This window comes from Hippopotamus amphibius, chromosome 6 (genome assembly GCF_030028045.1).
Source record: "Hippopotamus amphibius kiboko isolate mHipAmp2 chromosome 6, mHipAmp2.hap2, whole genome shotgun sequence".
In the NCBI taxonomy this organism is placed as follows: domain Eukaryota; kingdom Metazoa; phylum Chordata; class Mammalia; order Artiodactyla; family Hippopotamidae; genus Hippopotamus; species Hippopotamus amphibius.
Window position 1 is genome coordinate 121,829,708 of NC_080191.1, and position 19,442 is coordinate 121,849,149.

At 38.6% G+C, this 19,442-nt stretch overlaps 1 protein-coding gene across 1 annotated transcript in view; it reads left to right on the top strand.

Moving 5' to 3' along the window:
- Window positions 1–19,442, top strand: part of ATP1B3 (ATPase Na+/K+ transporting subunit beta 3) — a 38,728-nt gene that overhangs the window by 6,084 nt on the left and 13,202 nt on the right. The window contains exons 2-3 of the mRNA XM_057738804.1: window positions 14,036–14,164; window positions 18,119–18,226. Of these exons, the coding sequence (XP_057594787.1) occupies window positions 14,036–14,164; window positions 18,119–18,226 (237 nt within the window). The remainder of the gene's footprint in view (window positions 1–14,035; window positions 14,165–18,118; window positions 18,227–19,442) is intronic.

Here is a 19,442-nt window from a genome sequence, read left to right on the forward strand (position 1 = left end):
GAGCTTAGTTGCTCCGTGGCAAGTGGGATCTTCCAGACCAGGGATCAAACCTGTGTCCCCTGCATTGGCAGGCGGATTCTTAACCACTGCGCCACCAGGGAAGTCCTCGTGCATCTGATTAGAATAACAGAACCAGGGTTATTATCCAGGCCTCCTGTGTCCTGCTTTATTGCTCTATTCAGCTTCTTATATGACTCTTATGAGAACTTCATAAAGGCTTTTTTTCTTTTTAAACTTACCTGCTCTCAGATTTAATGGGGGTTTATTTAATGGTGTCATCCTCTCCCTTCAGTGTGGTATTTAACTGATAATATTTCAGAAAAGAATTCCCTAACTTAAAAACCTCCCCATATCTGTTTAAACTTTGTTACTGAGTCATTGGTGGAGCTGGCTCTTATTTATGACTTCTGGTATTTTGCTGATGCCATGGTAAGGAATTGACCCTTGTCCACAGCGTGAGGTACTTTTCCTTTGGTGGTTTTTGGCCAGCTGGCAGTATCTGGCCCGTAAAAAGTGGCCCTTACCCCTGCCCCATACTTATCTAACCATTCCTTTCTGGGTTTTCTTGTTTCCTAAATGTGTGTTTCCCAGGTGCTGTCTTTGGCCTTGTTTTCTCCTCATCTTCTTCATCTCCTAAAGCAATTGCAAAGATTACTGACAGATTTTACTTCTTGGTTAACATCTCTCTCAGATTCCAGTTGCTTCTTGCATATCTCATAAACCTGAGAGTGAGGTTTAGACAACTCCAGTACTTTATTTATCAACTGATAAACAGAGCTCTTTCCCCTGAAGTTCTGAGTTGCTTCTGTATTTGCAGTTTTTGAAGAGTGTCACCACCATTTCTGTCACTTGGGCTCTGAACCAGGCCAAGCCATGCAGTTGTAGTTCCATAACATCTCTTGAATCTCTTGGTGACCCACACCCTCATTACCACTGCTACAGTTAATTCAGGAATTAATTTTCTCTGACGTATTCACCAATCCCCACCTCACCCCACCCTCCAATATCTTGTGAAAGCTCACATTCAGAGGGAGCCCAGGGTGCTTGTTTTTCCTAGCTTCATAATGCTAACCACCTGTTGCAAATTGCATAGCCTTTAACATTCCCACCAACCCTGCCCCACTTGTTCAGAATCTGGTAGTGCCTTTTCTTGTAAGTTCTCTGATTAAAAAACTTGCACCAGATGAAGATCTTTTGTAAATTTCTTTCAAAATTGTTCCAGGTTTGAAGAGACCGCTGGCTTTCCAGCTTTTATCTGCTGTTTATAAAAAGTGTTGTGTTGTTGACTGGGGAAGGTGGGCTCTTAACTTCTGGTGCAGCCCCAGAAAGATCCAAGGATTCAGCAGGAATCATTGTGACCTACAAACCAGCATAACCTCACTGCTATCCGATTATTTCTAAGGCTGCACTTTTGATCAAGCTACTCCCCATACCCCAAAACTGTTTGGATCCCCACTGCTTTCAGAGGTTTAAATCAGTTACAGACAGCCTGGTATTCCAGGTGTGTTACATATTGGCTTAGAACTACATTTCCAACCTTATCTAATCTGTCATTTTACAATGTACTCACCATATACCACATGTCATAGCCAGATGGCAATATCTAAGGCCGCTTGGTCTAAGAATGCCCTACCATTCCCTCTCCCGTGCTCTTCATTCTCTGCATCATAAATTCTCCCCTGCTTCAGAGATCTCGTGCCAGCTCTGCCATAAGCCGCCTCTGACTTGCCCAGGTGAAAGTAATACATTTATCATCTAACACCTAAAAATTTTGTATCCTGGGTTAGAGTTGTTTATATACATTGCTCCTGCTAACTGGATGTTCTCACAGAACAAGACTCATAGGTGCATTTTATATTCCTACAGCATCTAGCACATAGTAAGCTTAGTCAGTTTCCGCTTGTGAGTCACCTATTCGTTGGGCTAAAGTTGAGAGTATTGTCGATTAATTGGTATAGGTCTGCACTATGAAAGTCTTGTTTTGTTTTTTAGCAGATCTTGTTTGTTTATTTTGGCTGCGTTGGGTCTTCCCACTGCTGCATGCAGGCTTTCTCTAGCTGCTTCCAGCGGGGGCTGCTCTTCGTTGTGGTGCATGGGCCTCTCGTAGCTTCTCTTTTTGTGATGTATGGACTCTCTGGTGTGCGGGCTCAGTAGTTGTGGCCCGTGGGCTCTAGAGCGCAGGCTCAGTAGTTGTGGTGCACAGGCTTATTTGCTCTGCGGCAGGTGGGTTCTTCCCGGACCAGGGATCGAACCCAAGGCCCTTGCATTGGCAGGCAGGTTCTTAACCACTGTGCCACCAGGGAAATCCTGAAAGTCTTGTTTGTGGACAGACTTGTTCATAATTTCCCTCAGCTCACTATGATTCTGTTCTACTAAATTTCTAATTCATTTTGAAGTTTCCAGGTAGGGCATCATAGTCAAAGCGACTGTGGGCCTATGTATTCTTATTTTATTTTTAATAAATTTATTTATTTATTTATTTATTTATTTATTTTATTGGCTGTGTTGGGTCTTTTTTGCTGTGCGTGGGCTTTCTTTTTAGTTGCGGTGAGTGGGGGCTGCTCTGCGTTGTGGTGCGTGGGCTCCTCATTGCCGTGGCTTCTCTTGTTGCAGAGCACGGGCTCTAGGTGTGTGGGCTTCAGTAGTTGCAACACATGGGCTCAGTAGTTGTGGCTCACGGGCTCTAAAGCGCAGGCTCAGTAGTTGTGGCGCACGGGCTTAGTTGCTCCGCGGCATGTGGGATCTTCCTGGAGCAGGGATCGAACCCATGTCCCTTGCATTGGCAGGTGGATTCTCAACCACTGCACCACCTAGGAAGCCCCCTATGTATTCTTTACTTGATAAGTCTTAGAAGTTTACCAGTATACTGAGAAGACCGTCAGACTAGGACTCAGAATATAGACCTGAATTAGAATTCCACATCTCCATCTAAGCTTAAGTCATTAAAAATCTCTTGGTCTTAGTTTTCTCGGTAAGAGAAAAGTTGTCTGAGATGGTTTCAGATGTCACTTTGGAATGGAAAAGGAAACTTATAGAAATGCTTTTGAACAGGAGGGTGCAATTTTTTTTTTTTTTTTTTGTAAGGACCAGATAATATTTTAGGATTTGCGGGCCATACAATGTCTGTTGCAACTACTCGACTCTGCTATTAGTAGCTTGAAAGTGGCCATAAACAATATGTAAACTAGTGGCCTGTGTTTCAGTATTTTATTTACAAAAACAGGCAGCAGCCATGATTTGCTGACCTATGCTTTAGTAGTTAGTTAGTGGTCAGAGTAGGCTGTTCCAAGACACTTGAACTGGTTTTAAATGGAATGTGGACTCTGGGATTTGTTCTTTTCCTATAACAAAAGTAACTTCATTATTTGAATCTTTACAGTACAGATGGTGAATAGTCAGTCCACTGTCATGCTCAGCTTTTTCCCTGGGTAACCACTGTTACCTATAATATTTTTAAAAACATATGTGGTATATCCACTTTGGATAAAGGTCTGACAGTTTTGTATAAAAGTAAATATACAGTTACCTCATGACCCAGCGGCTCTGGGTGTTTACCCAAGAGAAAGGAAAACATATGTCCACAAAAATATACAAAAATATTCATAGTAGCTCTAAACTGGACACAGCCCAGGTGTCAAGCAGTAGAATTGATCAACAAACCAGCATCCACACAGTGGAATACTACTCAACAGTAAAAAGGAACAAACTACAGATAACACAGTACAAGGGTAAATCCCACAATTAGGCTAAGCAGAAAAGAAGCTTTACCAAAGAGAATATACTATATAATTTCATTTCTTTGAAACTCTAAATCAAGCAATACTTACCTGTGCTGGAAAAAAAGTCCAGAGTGGTATTGCCTCTAGGATGGTAGGCATGGGGATTGACTGACTGGGAAGGGGCATGAGAATTGCATAGGGTGATAGCAGTGATTTGTACCTTGATAGCAGTTTGCATCATAAAGGTGAATATTTGTCAGAAACCATTTTATGGTACATTGGAGATTTGTGTATTTCACTGAATGTAATTTCCCCCCAATTTTAGTTAATATGCATGTTGAAGTGTTTAGGGGTTAAGTATACTGAAGTTTGCAACTTGAAATGTGTTTTAAAAATAGATGGTAGGACATCCTAGGTGGCGCAGTGGGTAAGAATCCGCCTGCCAATGCAGGGGACATGGGTTCGCTCCCTTCCCCAGGAAGATACCACATACCGTGGAGCAACTAAGCACATGCACCACAACTATTGAGCCTGCGCCCTAGAGCCCGTGAGCCGCAACTACTGAGCCCATGTGCCGCAACTACTGAAGCCCATGTGCCACAACTACTGAAGCCCATGTGCCTGGAGCCCATGCTCTGCAACAAGAGAGGCCACCGCAATGAGAAGCCTGCACACCATAAGGAAGAGTAGCCCCCGCTCGCTGCAACTAGAGAAAGCCTGTGTGCAGCAATGAAGACCCAACACAGCCAATAAAATAAATAAATAAATAAATAAATAAATAAATAAATAAATAAATAAATAAATAAATTTATTAAAAAAAATAGGTGGTAAATAGATAGGAGATAAATATAGTAGACTGTTTACTGTAGAATCTAGGTGGAGTTTATGCATGTTGACTTACATTTCTTTTAACCTGTCTTTGTATTTGTAAATATTCCTAATTGGATGTTGGAGAAAAAAGAATACATGAATATATTCATATTTCTCTTGACCCCCTTTCACCAGTCGTGGGGTCTTTCCTACAGATAATGATTGCTTATCAGTTTCACTACCAGTCCTTTTTCAACACATTTAAAATGTATATGTGTGTGTGTGTGTGTGTGTGTGTATGTATATGAGTATATATGAACTATAAAGGAATAATTAATGTTCCACTTTTACATGAGTAATAGGAAGAATATATGTTCTAGAACTTGCTTTTTCTCCACTTAATATGTCTTGACTGTATCCATGTCTCTGTCTCTCTTTCCCTCTATTTATCTCATTATTTTGAATCATTGTGTAATGTTCCATAGTGTAGGGATATATATATATCTGATATATATATATTTCTTTATGATGAACATTTAGATTCTTTCCAGTTTTTCTCTTGCAGTTGTGCAGTGCATGTGTGCAACTGTTTATCTAGGGTAGACACTGAGAAATGGAATCACCAGTTTATAGTATGTGTTTATTTTTATATTAATATATTGTCCTCCAGTAAAGCTGTACCAATGTATACTCCCACCAGCAGGGATTAACTTATCTGTTTCTCTTCAACTTTCTGAGCATTGGTTTTTATTTATCACTCTAAAAATGTTTGCAAGTTTGATGGGCTGCTGGTGTCTGGTTGGTTTAATATGCAGTATCTCTGGCAACTGCAACTTATGTTTGCTTAGTTTTCATTTCTTTACAGTGACTTGCTCGTCTTTTTCCTCTTTTTTGTCTCTCTTTTATTTTAAAAATTGTACTTGTTTAAATATTATCACAAATTTAAGTCTTTTATAGGCTGTTCCTGATGACTTATCCAAAAATATATTGAATAATCCATCATTTTGTCGCTGATTTGAAATGCCAACTTTGTTACGTGGATTTTATGTGATCCTTTCTTGAATAGTGTTGTGTTTTAGTCTGTATCTCTGTTCCTGTGTCATTATCACTCTATAGGGCATGTAAGCTCTATGTAAGCGTTTGTAAAATGTGTGCAATTCGTGTGAGTACTGTCTGTTTAGTTCTGGTATCTGGAGAGTGCTAGCCGTATACAGATTTAGGTAATTTACGGAGCATACAAAAAGGATAGATTGTGATAGAAAAATAATCTATTTGAAAATTGGGAGAACCAACAAAAGCCATTTGGATATGGTGTCTCTTTTAGGGCTAGGGCTCTGTTTATTTTTTGTAAGAACTTCTGAGGCTAATGTAGTGGCAAAAGATGATCATTGGCTGGTTGAAGGATATATGGATTGCAGACAGACACAAGGAACCTTTCAGAGGTGATAGAAATGTTCTGTATCATTAGTGGAGTGGTGGTTTCACAGTTTATGCAGCTGTCTCCTCATTGGGATTGTGCACTTGGAATCAATGAAAATTATTGTATGTAAGTTATTCCTGAGACCTGATAAGGAAAAGAAATTAAAATCACACTTACTTAGGTGTTACCAGTAAGTCTTACTGGTTTCTTTGCTCACCATTGCTTTATATATTTTTTTCTTTGTCTTAGATTTTTAAAGAAAATTTTAAAAAATGAAAAATATACAATTATATTAGCTTTTTCTAGAATGTAGTCTATGAACTTTGTCCTATTTTTCAGGTTAGATAGTATGTAAGTTAAGTTTTTCTTCCAAAAAGAAGGAAATGAACACACTGTAGCTAAAACTCAGATCCTCCTTTACCACATCCCCAAATCCTAATCCCTTCCTCCCTTATTCAAAGGTAACCACTATTTATGAATTTGATTTGCAAGTGTCTGATCCATTAACAAATATTCTATATAGTAAATTTATAGAATTCTGTAATTCTTTTGAATTTTTAAAATTTAAGCATGTGGTATATATCATTCTGAGATTACTTTTTTCCATTTTGAGTTTTTGAGATTTATTTTATTCCTGTTTTAACTGCACTTTATAGTTTTCCATTATGTAGTATATTTTATTGCCCCTTTGCTTTGTTTGAGGACACTTAGGTTGTTAGCAGTTTTTTCTATTACTCTTCAGTTTTTTTGTGTTGCATGACCAATTCTTTCAGGTAGAATTCATGGTAGTAGATTTTCCAAGTCTTGTATGTCTGGAGATGTCCTTTTGTTTTGGTTGTTTGATCTTTTAGTTTGTAATCATTTTTCCTCAATTTGGAATATATTAATTTATTTTTGGCTGATGAGATATCTGTCAGCCATATTTCTCTGCTCTAGTTAAAACCCATTTTATCTTTTTAGAAGCTTTAAGAAATTTTTGCTTTAATTTTAGTATTCTGAAATTTTACCTATTTGTGTCTGTGTATAGGGTGTTTTCTAGTATTTTTCAATCTTTCCCAATCTAGACACAAAATGTGTTGTTTCTTTGGGTATTCCTCACCTCCGCTTTTCTGGTGGACTTCCTGTTAGATTTGTTGATATTCTGGTTCTGTCCCCTGTGTCTCAACAATCTCCATACACTCCCTCTCTGTCTTTTTGTCCAGTGTTGTAAAACACCTTGGTTTGATCTTTTAGCTCACTGATTTTTTTCTTTGGCTTGGCCAGTTCTCTAGGTTAGGCCTTCTTCCAAATTTTTGTTTTTTTAGATAGCTTTATTGAGGTATAATTGTGACATACAGTAAACTGCACGTATTTAAAGTGTATAACTTGAGTTTTGATGTATATTCACCTATATGCATATACATATATTGTACCCATGGAACTATCACTCCAATCAAGATAATGAAAATATTCATCACCCCCAAAATTTTCTCTTTCCCATTTGTAATCCTTTTCTTTCCCTAACTCCCCAGTATCCAGGCAAAAATAGATCTGCTTTTTGATGATTTAGATTAGTTTGTATTCTCTTTTTTTTTTTAATAAATTTGTTTATTTATTTATTGGCTGTGTTGGGTCTTCATTGCTGCCCAAGGGCTTTCTCTAGTTGTGGAGAGCGGGGGCTACTCTTCATTGTGGTGCGCAGGCTTCTCATTGCAGTGGCTTCTCTTGTTGCGAAGCACGGGCTCTAGGCATGCAGACTTCAGTAGTTGTGACACGTGGGCTCATTAGTTGCGGCCCAAGGGCTCTAGAGTGCAGGCTCAGTAGTTGCGGCACACAGGCTTAGTTGCTCCGCAGCATGTGGGATCTTCCCAGCCCAGGGCTCAAACCTGTGTCCCCTACATTGGCAGGCGGATTCTTAACCACTGCACCATCAGGGAAGTCCAGTTTGTATTTTCTGAAACTTTACATGCATGGAATCATGTAGCATGTTCTCTTTGGGGTCAGGAGTGCTGAGTTCTTTCATTCAGCACAATTATTTTGAGAAATAATTCATGAACAGTATTCCATTGTATTATGTTCCAGAATTTATTAATTCATGTGTAGGTGTGCTTTTGGGTTGTTTGCAGTTTCTAGTGATTACAAATAAAGCATTTATGAATATTCTGATCCTTTTCCTTATGGGAACATGTGCTTTCATTTTTCTTAGTTAAATATCTAGGAATGGATTAGTTGGATCCTATCATAGATATAGGATACGAACTTTTTTTAAATTTTCATTTATTTACATATTTATTTATTGGCTGCATTGGGTCTTTGTTGCTGCGCACAGGCTTTCTCTAGTTGCAGTGAGCAGGGGCTGCTCTTTGTCGTGGTACACAGGCTTCTCGTTGCATTGGCTTCTCTTGTTGCAGAGCACGGGCTCTAGCCGTGTGGGCTTCATTAGTTGTGGCTTGCAGGCGAGATCTTCCTCGAGCAGGGCTCGAACCCGTGTCCCCTCCATTGGCAGGTGGATTCTTAACCACTGTGCCTCCAGGGAAATCCCGATACTAACTTTTCAAAAAATTGTTTTCCAAAATCAGTTTTTGTTTTTGTTTTGGCACATTCCCACCAGCAGGGTATTAAAGTTTCAATTTCTCCACTCCTGGACCATCACTTGCTATGGTCAATCTTTAAAATTTCTAGCATTTTGGTGAGCATGTAGTGGTTTTGATTTGCCCTTCCTGGATACTAGTGATGTTGAATATGTTTTCATGAGTATGTTTTATTTTTTTTTGCAATTCCTATTGCATTTTTTAAATATTTATTTATTTTATTGGCTGTGTTGGGTCTTCGTTGCTGCACACGGGCTTTCTCTAGATGTTTTCATGAGTATGTTTTATTTTTTTTTGCAATTCTTATTACATTTTTTAAAAATTTATTTATTTTATTGGCTGTGTTGGGTCTTCGTTGCTGCACACGGGCTTTCTCTAGATGTGGCGAGCGGGGGCTACTCTTCCTTGTGGTACACGGGCTTCTCATTGCGGTGGCCTCTCGTTGCAGAGCACGGGCTCTAGGCGCATGGGCTTCAGTAGTTGCGGCACATGGGCTCAATAGTTGTGGCTCACGGGCTCTAGAGCACAGGCTCAATAGTTGTGGTGCACGGGCTTAGTTGCTCTGTGGCATGTGGTATCTTCCTGGGACAGGGATCGAACCCGTGTCCCCTGCACTGGAAGGTGGATTCTTACCCACTGTGCCACCTAGGAAGTCCTGCAATTCTTATTACATCTTGATGAAGTTTCTGTTCAAAATTTTTGCCCATGTTTTAGAAATTTGGTTTGCTGTAAGAGTTTTTTATATATTATAGATGCAAGTAAGTACTTTATTGGTTATATATTACACAAAAATATTTTCCCAGTCTTTGGTCTGCTTTTTTGTTTTCTTCGGTATCTGGATTTTTTTTGATTTGACTCTTCTCCAGTTCAGCTTATCTACTAAGTTTTTAAAGTTTAATCATTAGAATATGAAATCAGATTGTGAAAAATCATCCTCTCAGCTTATACTGTGTATTCTAATTATACTCATGCTCCCCCACCCTCCCCATTCTGTATCCTGTTATAGCCCAGATTTTTCAGGCATGGCTTTCCATGTTGCATTTGATACTTTATTGGATTAGTCTTTTTTCTCAATATTTTGGTAATTATTGGTTTTCTGCACCTCCTCTTTGTATTTAGACTTTCCTGTCACAGCATTCAGGTTTGAGGCATAGGTAGCCAAGAGCTGGTCAAGTATGGAGGTTCTCTCCACTCCTTTAGATTTTGACCAACGCATCCAGGACCTTGCCCAGTTTTTATCCCAAGCCCCCGTGTTCCCTCCTCCTGCTTCAGAGTAGGTGCTGCTGCTACTCTTAATAGTTGCTCGGCACCAGGGGCATTTGTGTTGGGGGAAGAGCAAAGTTATACTCAGCTGGGTGCTCCTGCTGTGGAGTCATCTAGTCTTTAGCTCAGAGCACCCTCCTGTTCTCCATTTTTGGTGAGCTAACTTGCTTCTTTCTGGGAGTCCTTCCCTGATGAAATCCTTCCTTCCTCTTCCTGCTAGAGACAGTTAATTCTTTCTTTTTTTTTTTTCCCCTAACACTTGATGTCTCTAATTCTTTGTTTATATGTCTGTTACTTGTAACTGGACTCTTGGAGAGCAGAAGCAGGTATCTTATTCCACGTAAATTTCTATCACCTGGAATAACACAGAATGCTTGAATGATACTTTTTAGAGGAGAGTTTTGATTGCCAAAGACAATAGCTTTGGAGTGCCAGGGAAAGCAGACCAGGTAAAGTGCCACATGGAGAGGTACTGGTCTGGGTGTTTCTCTTACTGGTAGCTTAATCTTAAGCAAGTTATTTAATCTTATTTAATCTGTTTATACTACCATGATTTTAATAAATATATAAAATTTGAATGTATGTGTATATATACACATGTATTTTTAATTATAGAAATACTACATGCTTATTATCAATAGTTTAAGAAAATTCTTTCCATGGGGGAAAATGGGTTTTTAAACAAGTGGTACTGGAACAACAGATATCTATGTGCAAAACAAAGAAGTTGAACCCCTTCTTTTTTTTTAAATACATTTATTTATTTAGTTTTATTTATTGGCTGTGTTAGGTCTTCGTTGTTGCGTGCAGGCTTTCTGTAGTTGTGGTGAGCGGGGGCTACTCTTCATTGCAGTGCGCGGGCTTCTCATTGCGGTGGCTTCTCTTGTTGTGGAGCACAGACTCTAGGTGCATGGGCTTCAGTAGTTGCGGAGCATGGGCTCATTAGTTGTGGTTCGCAGGCTCTAGAGCACAGGCTCAGTAGTTGTGGTGCATGGGCTTAGTTGCTCCGTGGCATGTGGATCTTCCCACACCAGGGCTTGAACTTGTGTCCCCTGCACTGGCAGGCAGATTCTTAACCGCTGTGCCGCCAAGGAAGTCCCGAACCCTTTCTCCATACCATGTACAAAAATTAACGCACAGTGGATCAAAGACCCAAACTTAAGAGCTAAAACTAGAAATTCTTAGAAGAAAATATAAAGTCTTCATGACTTCAGGCAATGGTGTTTTAAATATGATACCAAAAGCCAAGCAACCAAGGAGAAAAATAGATAAATTGGACTTCCTTGAGGTTAAGAACTTCTCTGCTTTAAAGGACACTGTCATGAAAGTGAAAAGACAACCCACAGAATGGGAGAAAATAATTGTACATCATGTATCTGACAAGAGGCTTGTGTCTATAATACATAAAGAACTCTTAGAGCTCAAATAAAAAGACAGCCTAGTTTAAAAATGGACCAAGGATCTGAATAGACAGTTCTCCAGAGAAGACACAAATGAGCAATAAGCTCATGAAACACGTGCTCAGCATCATTATTCACTAGGGAATGCAAATTGAACCCACTAGGAAGTATTGATGAGGATGTGGAGAAATTGGAATCCTGCTGGTGGAAGTGTAGAATGTTATAGCTGCTTTGGAAAACAGTCTGGCACCTAACTCAAAATACTAAACAGTTACCATATGACCAAGCAGTTCCACTCATAGGTGCATGAAATGTGGATTATACCTCAATGAATAACTCCTTATAAAAATTTAAATATACAAAGGACTTTAAATTTGTACTTGTCCATGTCATTGATTTTATTGGCTGCATTGGGTCTTCATTGCTGCGCACAGGCTTTCTCTAGTTGCAGAGAGCAGGGACTACTCTTCATTGCAGTACGTGGGCTTCTCATTGCGGTGGCTTCTCACTTGTGGAGCACGGGCTCTAGGCATGTGGGCTTCAGTAGTTGTGGCACATGGGCTTAGTTGCTCTGCGGCATGTGGGATCTTCCCAGACCAGGGGTCGAACCTGTGTCCCCTGCATTGGCAGGTGGATTCGCAACCACTGGACTGCCTGGGAAGTCCCACCCTAACTCTTCATAGGAGGTTTTAACACTTTTGTTCATGTTTGCTATATGTTCATTTGCTTTGTAACAGTTTTTATAAATCCCCTTTATATTATTTTTCCTGAAAGTTTAAAAGCAAATTTGAAAATGGCATGATAAGAATATTTTCAGACAGCTTTGAAACACTGCTAAATAATTAAACTCTTGGCACTTCTGTTTTAAACTTCTCCAGTTTAATATATACTGCATCAGTTGACAAACTACTGTGGCCTCAGTCTGCTTGTTTTTGTAAGTGAGGTTTTATTGGAACACATCCCCCACTCATTACATTTATACATTTGTACCCTGGTCTGCTGTGTGGGGGATTTTATCCATTAGTTCCTACAAATACCCAAATCTGAAGGAATGGTTTTTCTCCTATATCTCATTAAACCATCCTTTGGGCTTTGCACATGTTTCATTTCCCTGTGTAGGTAAATTGATTGCTTCTTTGAGATTGGTCTTCCTTTGTTTTTCTGCAACAGGATCGCTCTATGTGATAGGGAAGTGACGCTGTCTGGAGGTGACATCCTGTGTTCCTTTCTACCTTCTGTCCTTTCGCTCCCTATTTTGGCCTCCTGGTAATTGGGGCAGGGGGAGGATGGGGAATGCTAGTCTAAATTAAAATGAAATTGCTTTAACTGTTTCCCCTTTATTTTAAAAAAGGGGAGGCAGTTTCCTGGCCTGCAGGTAACAAATGAAAGTTATCTAGCTTTTGCCACAATCTGTTTCAGGGTCACAGGGTCTTTTGAGCATCACAGAACGTTGTAGAGCCACTCTGCAGAAGAAAAATAGATATATTCAGAAACTTATTATCACAGAAGTCATAGAAGCTCTGACGTTAATCCTTGCTGGGGATGAGTGGTGGGTGAAGGGTCCATAGATTCCAGATTAGGAACTCCTGCTCTAGCCCTCTGCTAGGACAATATTAATAAGCAGGTTTATGTTGAGACTGGAAAATAAAGCTGAAGTTAATTCAACTCTGGGGAGTTAAATGTTCTGTAAGTGGGGATTTATTGAATATTCTTTAATCAGTTTTTATCTTATTTTAATGTATTTAATTTTTTGGCCGTGCTACACGGCATGTGGGATCTTAGTTCCCCAACTAGGGATCCAACCCACACGCCCTCTGCATTGGAAGCGTGGAGTCTTAACCACTGGACTGCCAGGGAAGTCCCCTTTGATCAGTTTTTAAATGTTCAAATATAAATGTGTGACGTTAACACTATATTCTAGTATATAATCTTGATGGTGACCACTTACGATGTTAGATCTTTGAATATAGACATTTGAGAAAAATAATTCTAGATGCTCACAAAATAAATCACCAGCTTAGGCTAGATCTTAGTGTTTCCAGATTGTGAAGAAAAAAGAGGTTAAGCCCTTGATGTTGAAACTTGCGCCTGCCAGCGCTTGCTTCGTGCTTAGCAGTGGAGTTGTCAAGTGCCACTGGTCAGGGTGCTCCTCCAGTTTTTTTACATGAGGCTTCCACTCAAGCAGTGTTTCCTAAACTTTATTCATTGATACTAACTTCATGATTTGCCTTCTCTGCATGTTTCCTGGCTATTCTTTAAATCAACTCATTTTTCAAAACCCAAATTTATGTAAATAATTACTGTGAAATATAGGGTTGATGTGTTAATTCTTCTTTTTTCTTGGCCACCTGCACAGCGTGCAGAACTTTCCCAAGGAATTGAACCTGTGGCCCCTGAAGTGGAAGCACAGAGTTAACCACTGGACCACTGGGGAAGTCCTATGTGCTAATTCTTTTGTTTGTCACATATACATACTGGGGGTTTTGTCCAACATAAAATCATCTTTTATCTTTCTAGAGGGCATTAAATCCATTTTGGGAAACACTCCCTTATGTGCTGGAATTTTAAAACTCTGATCTTGAATCAGTGTGATCTGTGGAAGCTACTTGTACTTGGAAGTATGAGAGGAGAGGAGGAGGTCATAGGATGGGTGGGTGCTGCCTGCTGAAATATCCCTTCTTGCTTGGGCAAGTTCATGTCATTCTGAATATGAAGATACTTGGCTGTGTGCATGGCAGAGCTTGAAATTCTAGCCTTGCAATGATTGGTTTGTTTTTTCACCCTGGCCACATTACATGTACACACACAATGTGTATATCTTCAATGTTATGAGTTTTATTTTTTTTTCCACAGGTTTGATCTTGCTCTTCTACCTAGTCTTTTATGGGTTCCTGGCTGCACTCTTTTCATTCACAATGTGGGCTATGCTTCAGACTCTGAACGATGAGGTTCCGAAATATCGTGACCAGATTCCTAGTCCAGGTAATTAATTATGTTGTGATTATTATAGCTTCTAACAGAATTGGGTTGTACTTTATCTTATCCATAAGTCTGTATTGTATAGCCGGTAGAAGATGTTAAACTTCAGGGTTAGATAACGTGAAAGTTTTGATTTTGTTTGTTGTTTAATATTTACATACTGATATAAAGACATTTAATATTTACACAGTGATACAAAAACCTGACTGATAAATCTTGAGCCTTTTGCCAAGAGTAAGCAGAAATGCATATTGAAAGTTAAAGCGAAGCCAGGTTGACCGATATAGTTATAGTTATGAATGGTGTTTATGAATACTGTGTAGCAGTTTCACTTTGCCCTGAGTAATTTACTTATAAAGTATATATTTAAGCTCTAGTGTGGGTTAGAGCACTGGTCTTGTAAAACATATGCTTCACTGTTTTAATTGCTTAAAATGGAAATGGTAAGAAGTATTAAATAATGATACATCAATAGAGAATAAAATGAGTATACTCTTAATATGTTTAATTATTCTTTATTGATTGTCTTAGGGGAAGAAAATTCCTCCAGTATACTGGAGAATGTACTTTAAGTATGGAAAAAATCTTAACTGGAACACTTGTTTAAATCACATTTTCTCCCTCCTGGTTTTATTCTTTTTATACAGTTGGTCTTTGAATGCCAGCTCTGCTTTCATTGGTGCACATGGCCCTTGTCCTCAAGGTGCTGGCAACTGTTATAGAAGTAGGTGACAATAATGTGGAGAACTCCAGTGTATCTAATTCCCAGAAATATGAACAGCTTCCAGAGATGGTAGCAAAGGGATGGCTCTCCATGGAGGAGCACAATTTGGGCAGCAGGCAGAGTGGGCACGCAGGTCAGGGAAGGCGGGAGTCTGCAGGAGGTTTCTGTCTGCAGTAGTGGTTCTCTTCCAGCCATGATTTGCCCCCCAGGGCCATTCAGCACTGTCGGGAGACATTTTTGGTTGTCACAACTGCAGCTGTGCTACTGTGAGTAGAGGCCAGGGTTGTTGTTAAACATCCTTACAGTGCATAGGACAATCCCCCACAACAAAGAATCATCCGGTCCAGAATGTCATTAGGGCCACAGCTGAGGAGCCCTAGCCTAGATCCTTGCTCACTTGCGTGGACTTCCTCAGCCATATCAGCAACGAGACTAAACCAGTTTCCCTAACCAGCTTTCTTAGAAAATATGTCCTATTGGCTTTTCCTTTGCAGCTAATGTTTATCTAAATATCATGAATAACTCTTTTTAGTCTCTTTGACCATGTATCTGAGACCAGCACCATGCTAATTTTTTCCTCATCTCTCATTGTAGCCCTGTTTTCTTTCTACCTAGATAAATTCTAAGATAGTTATTTCTCTTACTGCCTTAAGTTCTATGACTATTACTATTGAACATAAGCTGATATATTTCAGAAATATTAAACCATTTATAATTGCATGAATAATATAAGCAGTAAAATGTGTTCAGTATGTAGTTTTAAACAGAGTTCCTTAAAATTATTCACCAAGTGTATTATAGTACTTAAAAACTTAGCATTAGTTCAGATAAACATATATGCACATGTATTCATATCATATCTCAATATAATATTAGATGAATGTACATTCGTTTGTTAAACATGACTTTCTCTTCATAAAGGAATTATGGGTAAATTTTATTTCAGCTTGTATTTTCTAAGGGTTTTTGTTTTTGTTTTTTTTTAAACAATGACCATATTAGTTTTATTTTTAAATGGCAACATTTCAGTAATGTATTTGTACCTGGTAAAATAAATGCTAGTTTATTTAACTGCATGCGTACATACATACACATACATATAACATAAGCACTTACTGTACTTGCACACCCCTGTAGATGCACACATGTGCACGCGTGCATGCACGTACACACACATGTTCATGCCCCAATGGTTTAAATTGTAAAGACGTAAGAGTTACTGTAGTTTGCACATTCTGTTGATGTTCATGGTTTGGGGTAAGCCAAGACTATTTGGAGGAATTAAGCGTACAGTGTCAAAAATGCAGTTGTATTGCACACTCCTGCTGCGGTTTTTTTCACTTAAGAGTTTCAGACAGGCTGTTAAATAGCAGGAACTAAGGCTCTAGGAGCATTGCTCAGCGAGAACTAAGAAGTAGCTTGTATCAGAATCGGTTTTAGACATTCCGATCTACCAAGTTTTTGTAAATTGAGTCATTAAAACTTCCCATAGAAATTAGTCATGTTAAAGGAAAGTGATCTTTTTTTATAAAGCATAGATATTTTCATGTTTTCCTTTAAAATTTCTTTCAAACTGGATGTTTTATAAAAAATCAGGTTTTTGTTAAAGTTAGGTATTTTTATACAGTTATGTATAAGCTGCTTTGATTATGTTATTTTTTTACTTACAATATATTATGTCTTGTTCCTGCTATAAAACCTTAAAAATGAAAACACACAATTTCAAACATACACAGATGGTCATTTCATGTACTGGATGGTCAGGTTTTATTTCTACATTGAACATTTTTATTAAAAAAATTGGAAGGTTACTGTTGATTTTGCGGTAGATGGAAGGGTAAGGAAAAATAGACACATGTGCTCATCCAAATCCAAGAGATCTGGTATGTTAAGGTAGTAGGTGAATGGGGAATCTGATTGGGGCTCTTTTGTGCTGCATATAGAATAAGATTTGCTCTGCCATTTGGGAACGTTGATTGTTTCATAGTAGTTGGGTAGCATTGGATCTCTTGTAGTTTTACTCAAGAACCATGCAGATTAACACAGGCAAGTATTTAGGATTTGAAAGAAGCTAGATTTGATCTAAAATGAATTAGAGGGCTTCCTAGGTGGGGCAGTGGTTAAGAATCCGCCTGCCAATGCAGAGGACATGGGTTCGATCCCTGCTCCAGGAAGATCCCACATGCCGCGGAGCAACTAAGCCCGTGTGCCAAAAAAATAAAAAAATAAATAAAAATAAAAAAATAAATAAAATGAATTAGATGTCTATGAGCATCAATTTTAATGAAAACTAAAACAGCCTTGTTATTTATTTTCAGATTCAATGCAAGGCTTATCTGTAACAACTTTGATATATGGAGAATGTCTAGAAACTAGTGAGAATTTTAGGATTTTTTTTTAAGCCTCTGTGCAAAGCTGAATGTAGATCTAATGCTTTTAAATTAAATTGTTTATTAAGTATAGTTGATGTACAGTGTTGTGCCAATCTCTGCTGTACAGCAAAGTGACTCAGTTATATACATATGTACGTGCTTTTGAGCTAATGCTTTTAAATCAAGGAAAGCTTATATTACAGTTGGAAGCCTGATTGTGTTTGTTACAGATAAATACGCTTACATTTTCTGTTAAAAAATTCATGTAAACATGTCCTGTATGCATGGGTGTTGATTGCTAATATGAAGTTGTTGGAGGTTATATGCCAATTCAGTATGAGAAAAACACGTTTTAGTTATAGAGCAGTGTTTATTATTGAAGGAAAAATATTTGCAGTTAAAATTGTACAGGCCTCTTTCATTGAATACGGTAAGCTTTTTTTATGAATGTTTCCATACAGTTGTAATTTGAATGACAAAAGTGCTTAGACTTTGATTTGCTAAAATTTTCTCCATATATTAATGGCTAATTGGCAAAACCTAAAAATATTTAATAGAAAATGAATGTAGCAAGTGCAAAGTAAAACTTTCATGTTTAAGGAACAGAGCAGTTCTAACTAAGATTTAAAGGAGGTTTCTAATTGGTAATGTCTGAGGTGATTTTGAAGCCTTGGAATTCTTTCATTTTAGATGTCTCTTTGTAGTCAGAAAGAAGTGGGAGGTTCTTTATAATTTCAACCTACCTGTGAACACAATTTCCACATAATTTACTGAGATCTTCCTTTTTAGAGATAAAAATAAAGAGAAGGAAGAAGGGAATTCGCTACAATTAATTTCCCCCCTTTTGTTTTATCTCTGTAGGACTTATGATTTTTCCAAAACCAGTGACGGCGTTGGATTTTTCATTCAGCCTGTCTGACGAAGAGTCCTATAAAGGGTACATTAACGACCTTAAGAAATTTCTAAAGTGTAAGTGTTTTTTTAGAGCAGGTTAAAGATGTTACTTATTACAGAAACTAGTACAAAGTTATGATTACTTTCACAAATTATTCTTAGAGTTTGCTTTGCCCTTTTCTTTCTTTCTGTTAAACACAGTCAATTGAGAGGACTTGGCAAGTAGAATTTATGATTATTGATGATGAATTTATGATTAGTCCGTATTCTAACTTATGGAAAGCATAGGGACCTAAACCTAATGGGCAGTTGATTTGATTTTTTTTCTCTACCCTGTAATGAGTACGAGTACGTTCTCATATATGTTTAGCCTCTCTGTTGGATCCTTTCTGTCAACGTGCAAAAATCCTCAACTCCCTCCTATCTTAAATCAAAACCTTTTGATCTTGCATTTTCTACTAGCTACCTTCCTCTCTTTCCCTTGAAAGTTAAATATATACCTATTATTTAAATAGAGATGTCTTTGTGAGAGTATAATCCTTGGTTTAAAAACCAGATAGTGAAGAAAGGCCTGTAATTAGAACAGTAGTTCCCTGACCTACTCTGTTCTAGCTGCAGTCCTATTACTTTATTCAACAGATATTTTTTTGAGGGCCTCTTTTTGTGTCAAGCACTCTTCTCATTTTCATCAATGAACAAACAAAAATTTCTGTGTTCGTGGGGTTTTTAAAATCTAGTGGTGTGTTAGGAGGTAATAAGTGCTATGGAGGAAAATAAGGCCTCATTGATAAGGGAACGTTTGAGGAAAGATCTGAGGATGAGGGAACTAGCCATGGAACCACCCCAGCAGTAGGTGCAGAGGCCTTGAGGCTGACAGTGTCCAGTGTTTAAGGTTCATCGGGGAAGCCAGAGGGGCTGGACAGAGTAGGTGGGGAGAGAGTAGGAGGAGACTAAGGTCAAGGAGTTAAAGGGTGACCAGATTGTGTAGGCATTAGAGGCTATTGTTCAGTTCTTTGACTTTGATAGTGACGAAAATAAGAGATGGAGGTTCTTAAGTAGAGAATGACATCACCTCACTTAGATTTTTAAAGGCTCACTCAGGCTGTTTTTTGAGACTAGAAGGTAGAGGGGAACCAGGGAAGCTGGCGAGGAGGCCATTGCAGTCACCCAGGTAAGTGGAGATAGTGGCTTGGCAAGGTCGGGAGCAGTGAGGCTGTGAGATATGTTTTCAACAGGAAATAACTTCATGCTGTTGAACTTTTTCTTATGGGATTTTTCTTCTGTATCTTTA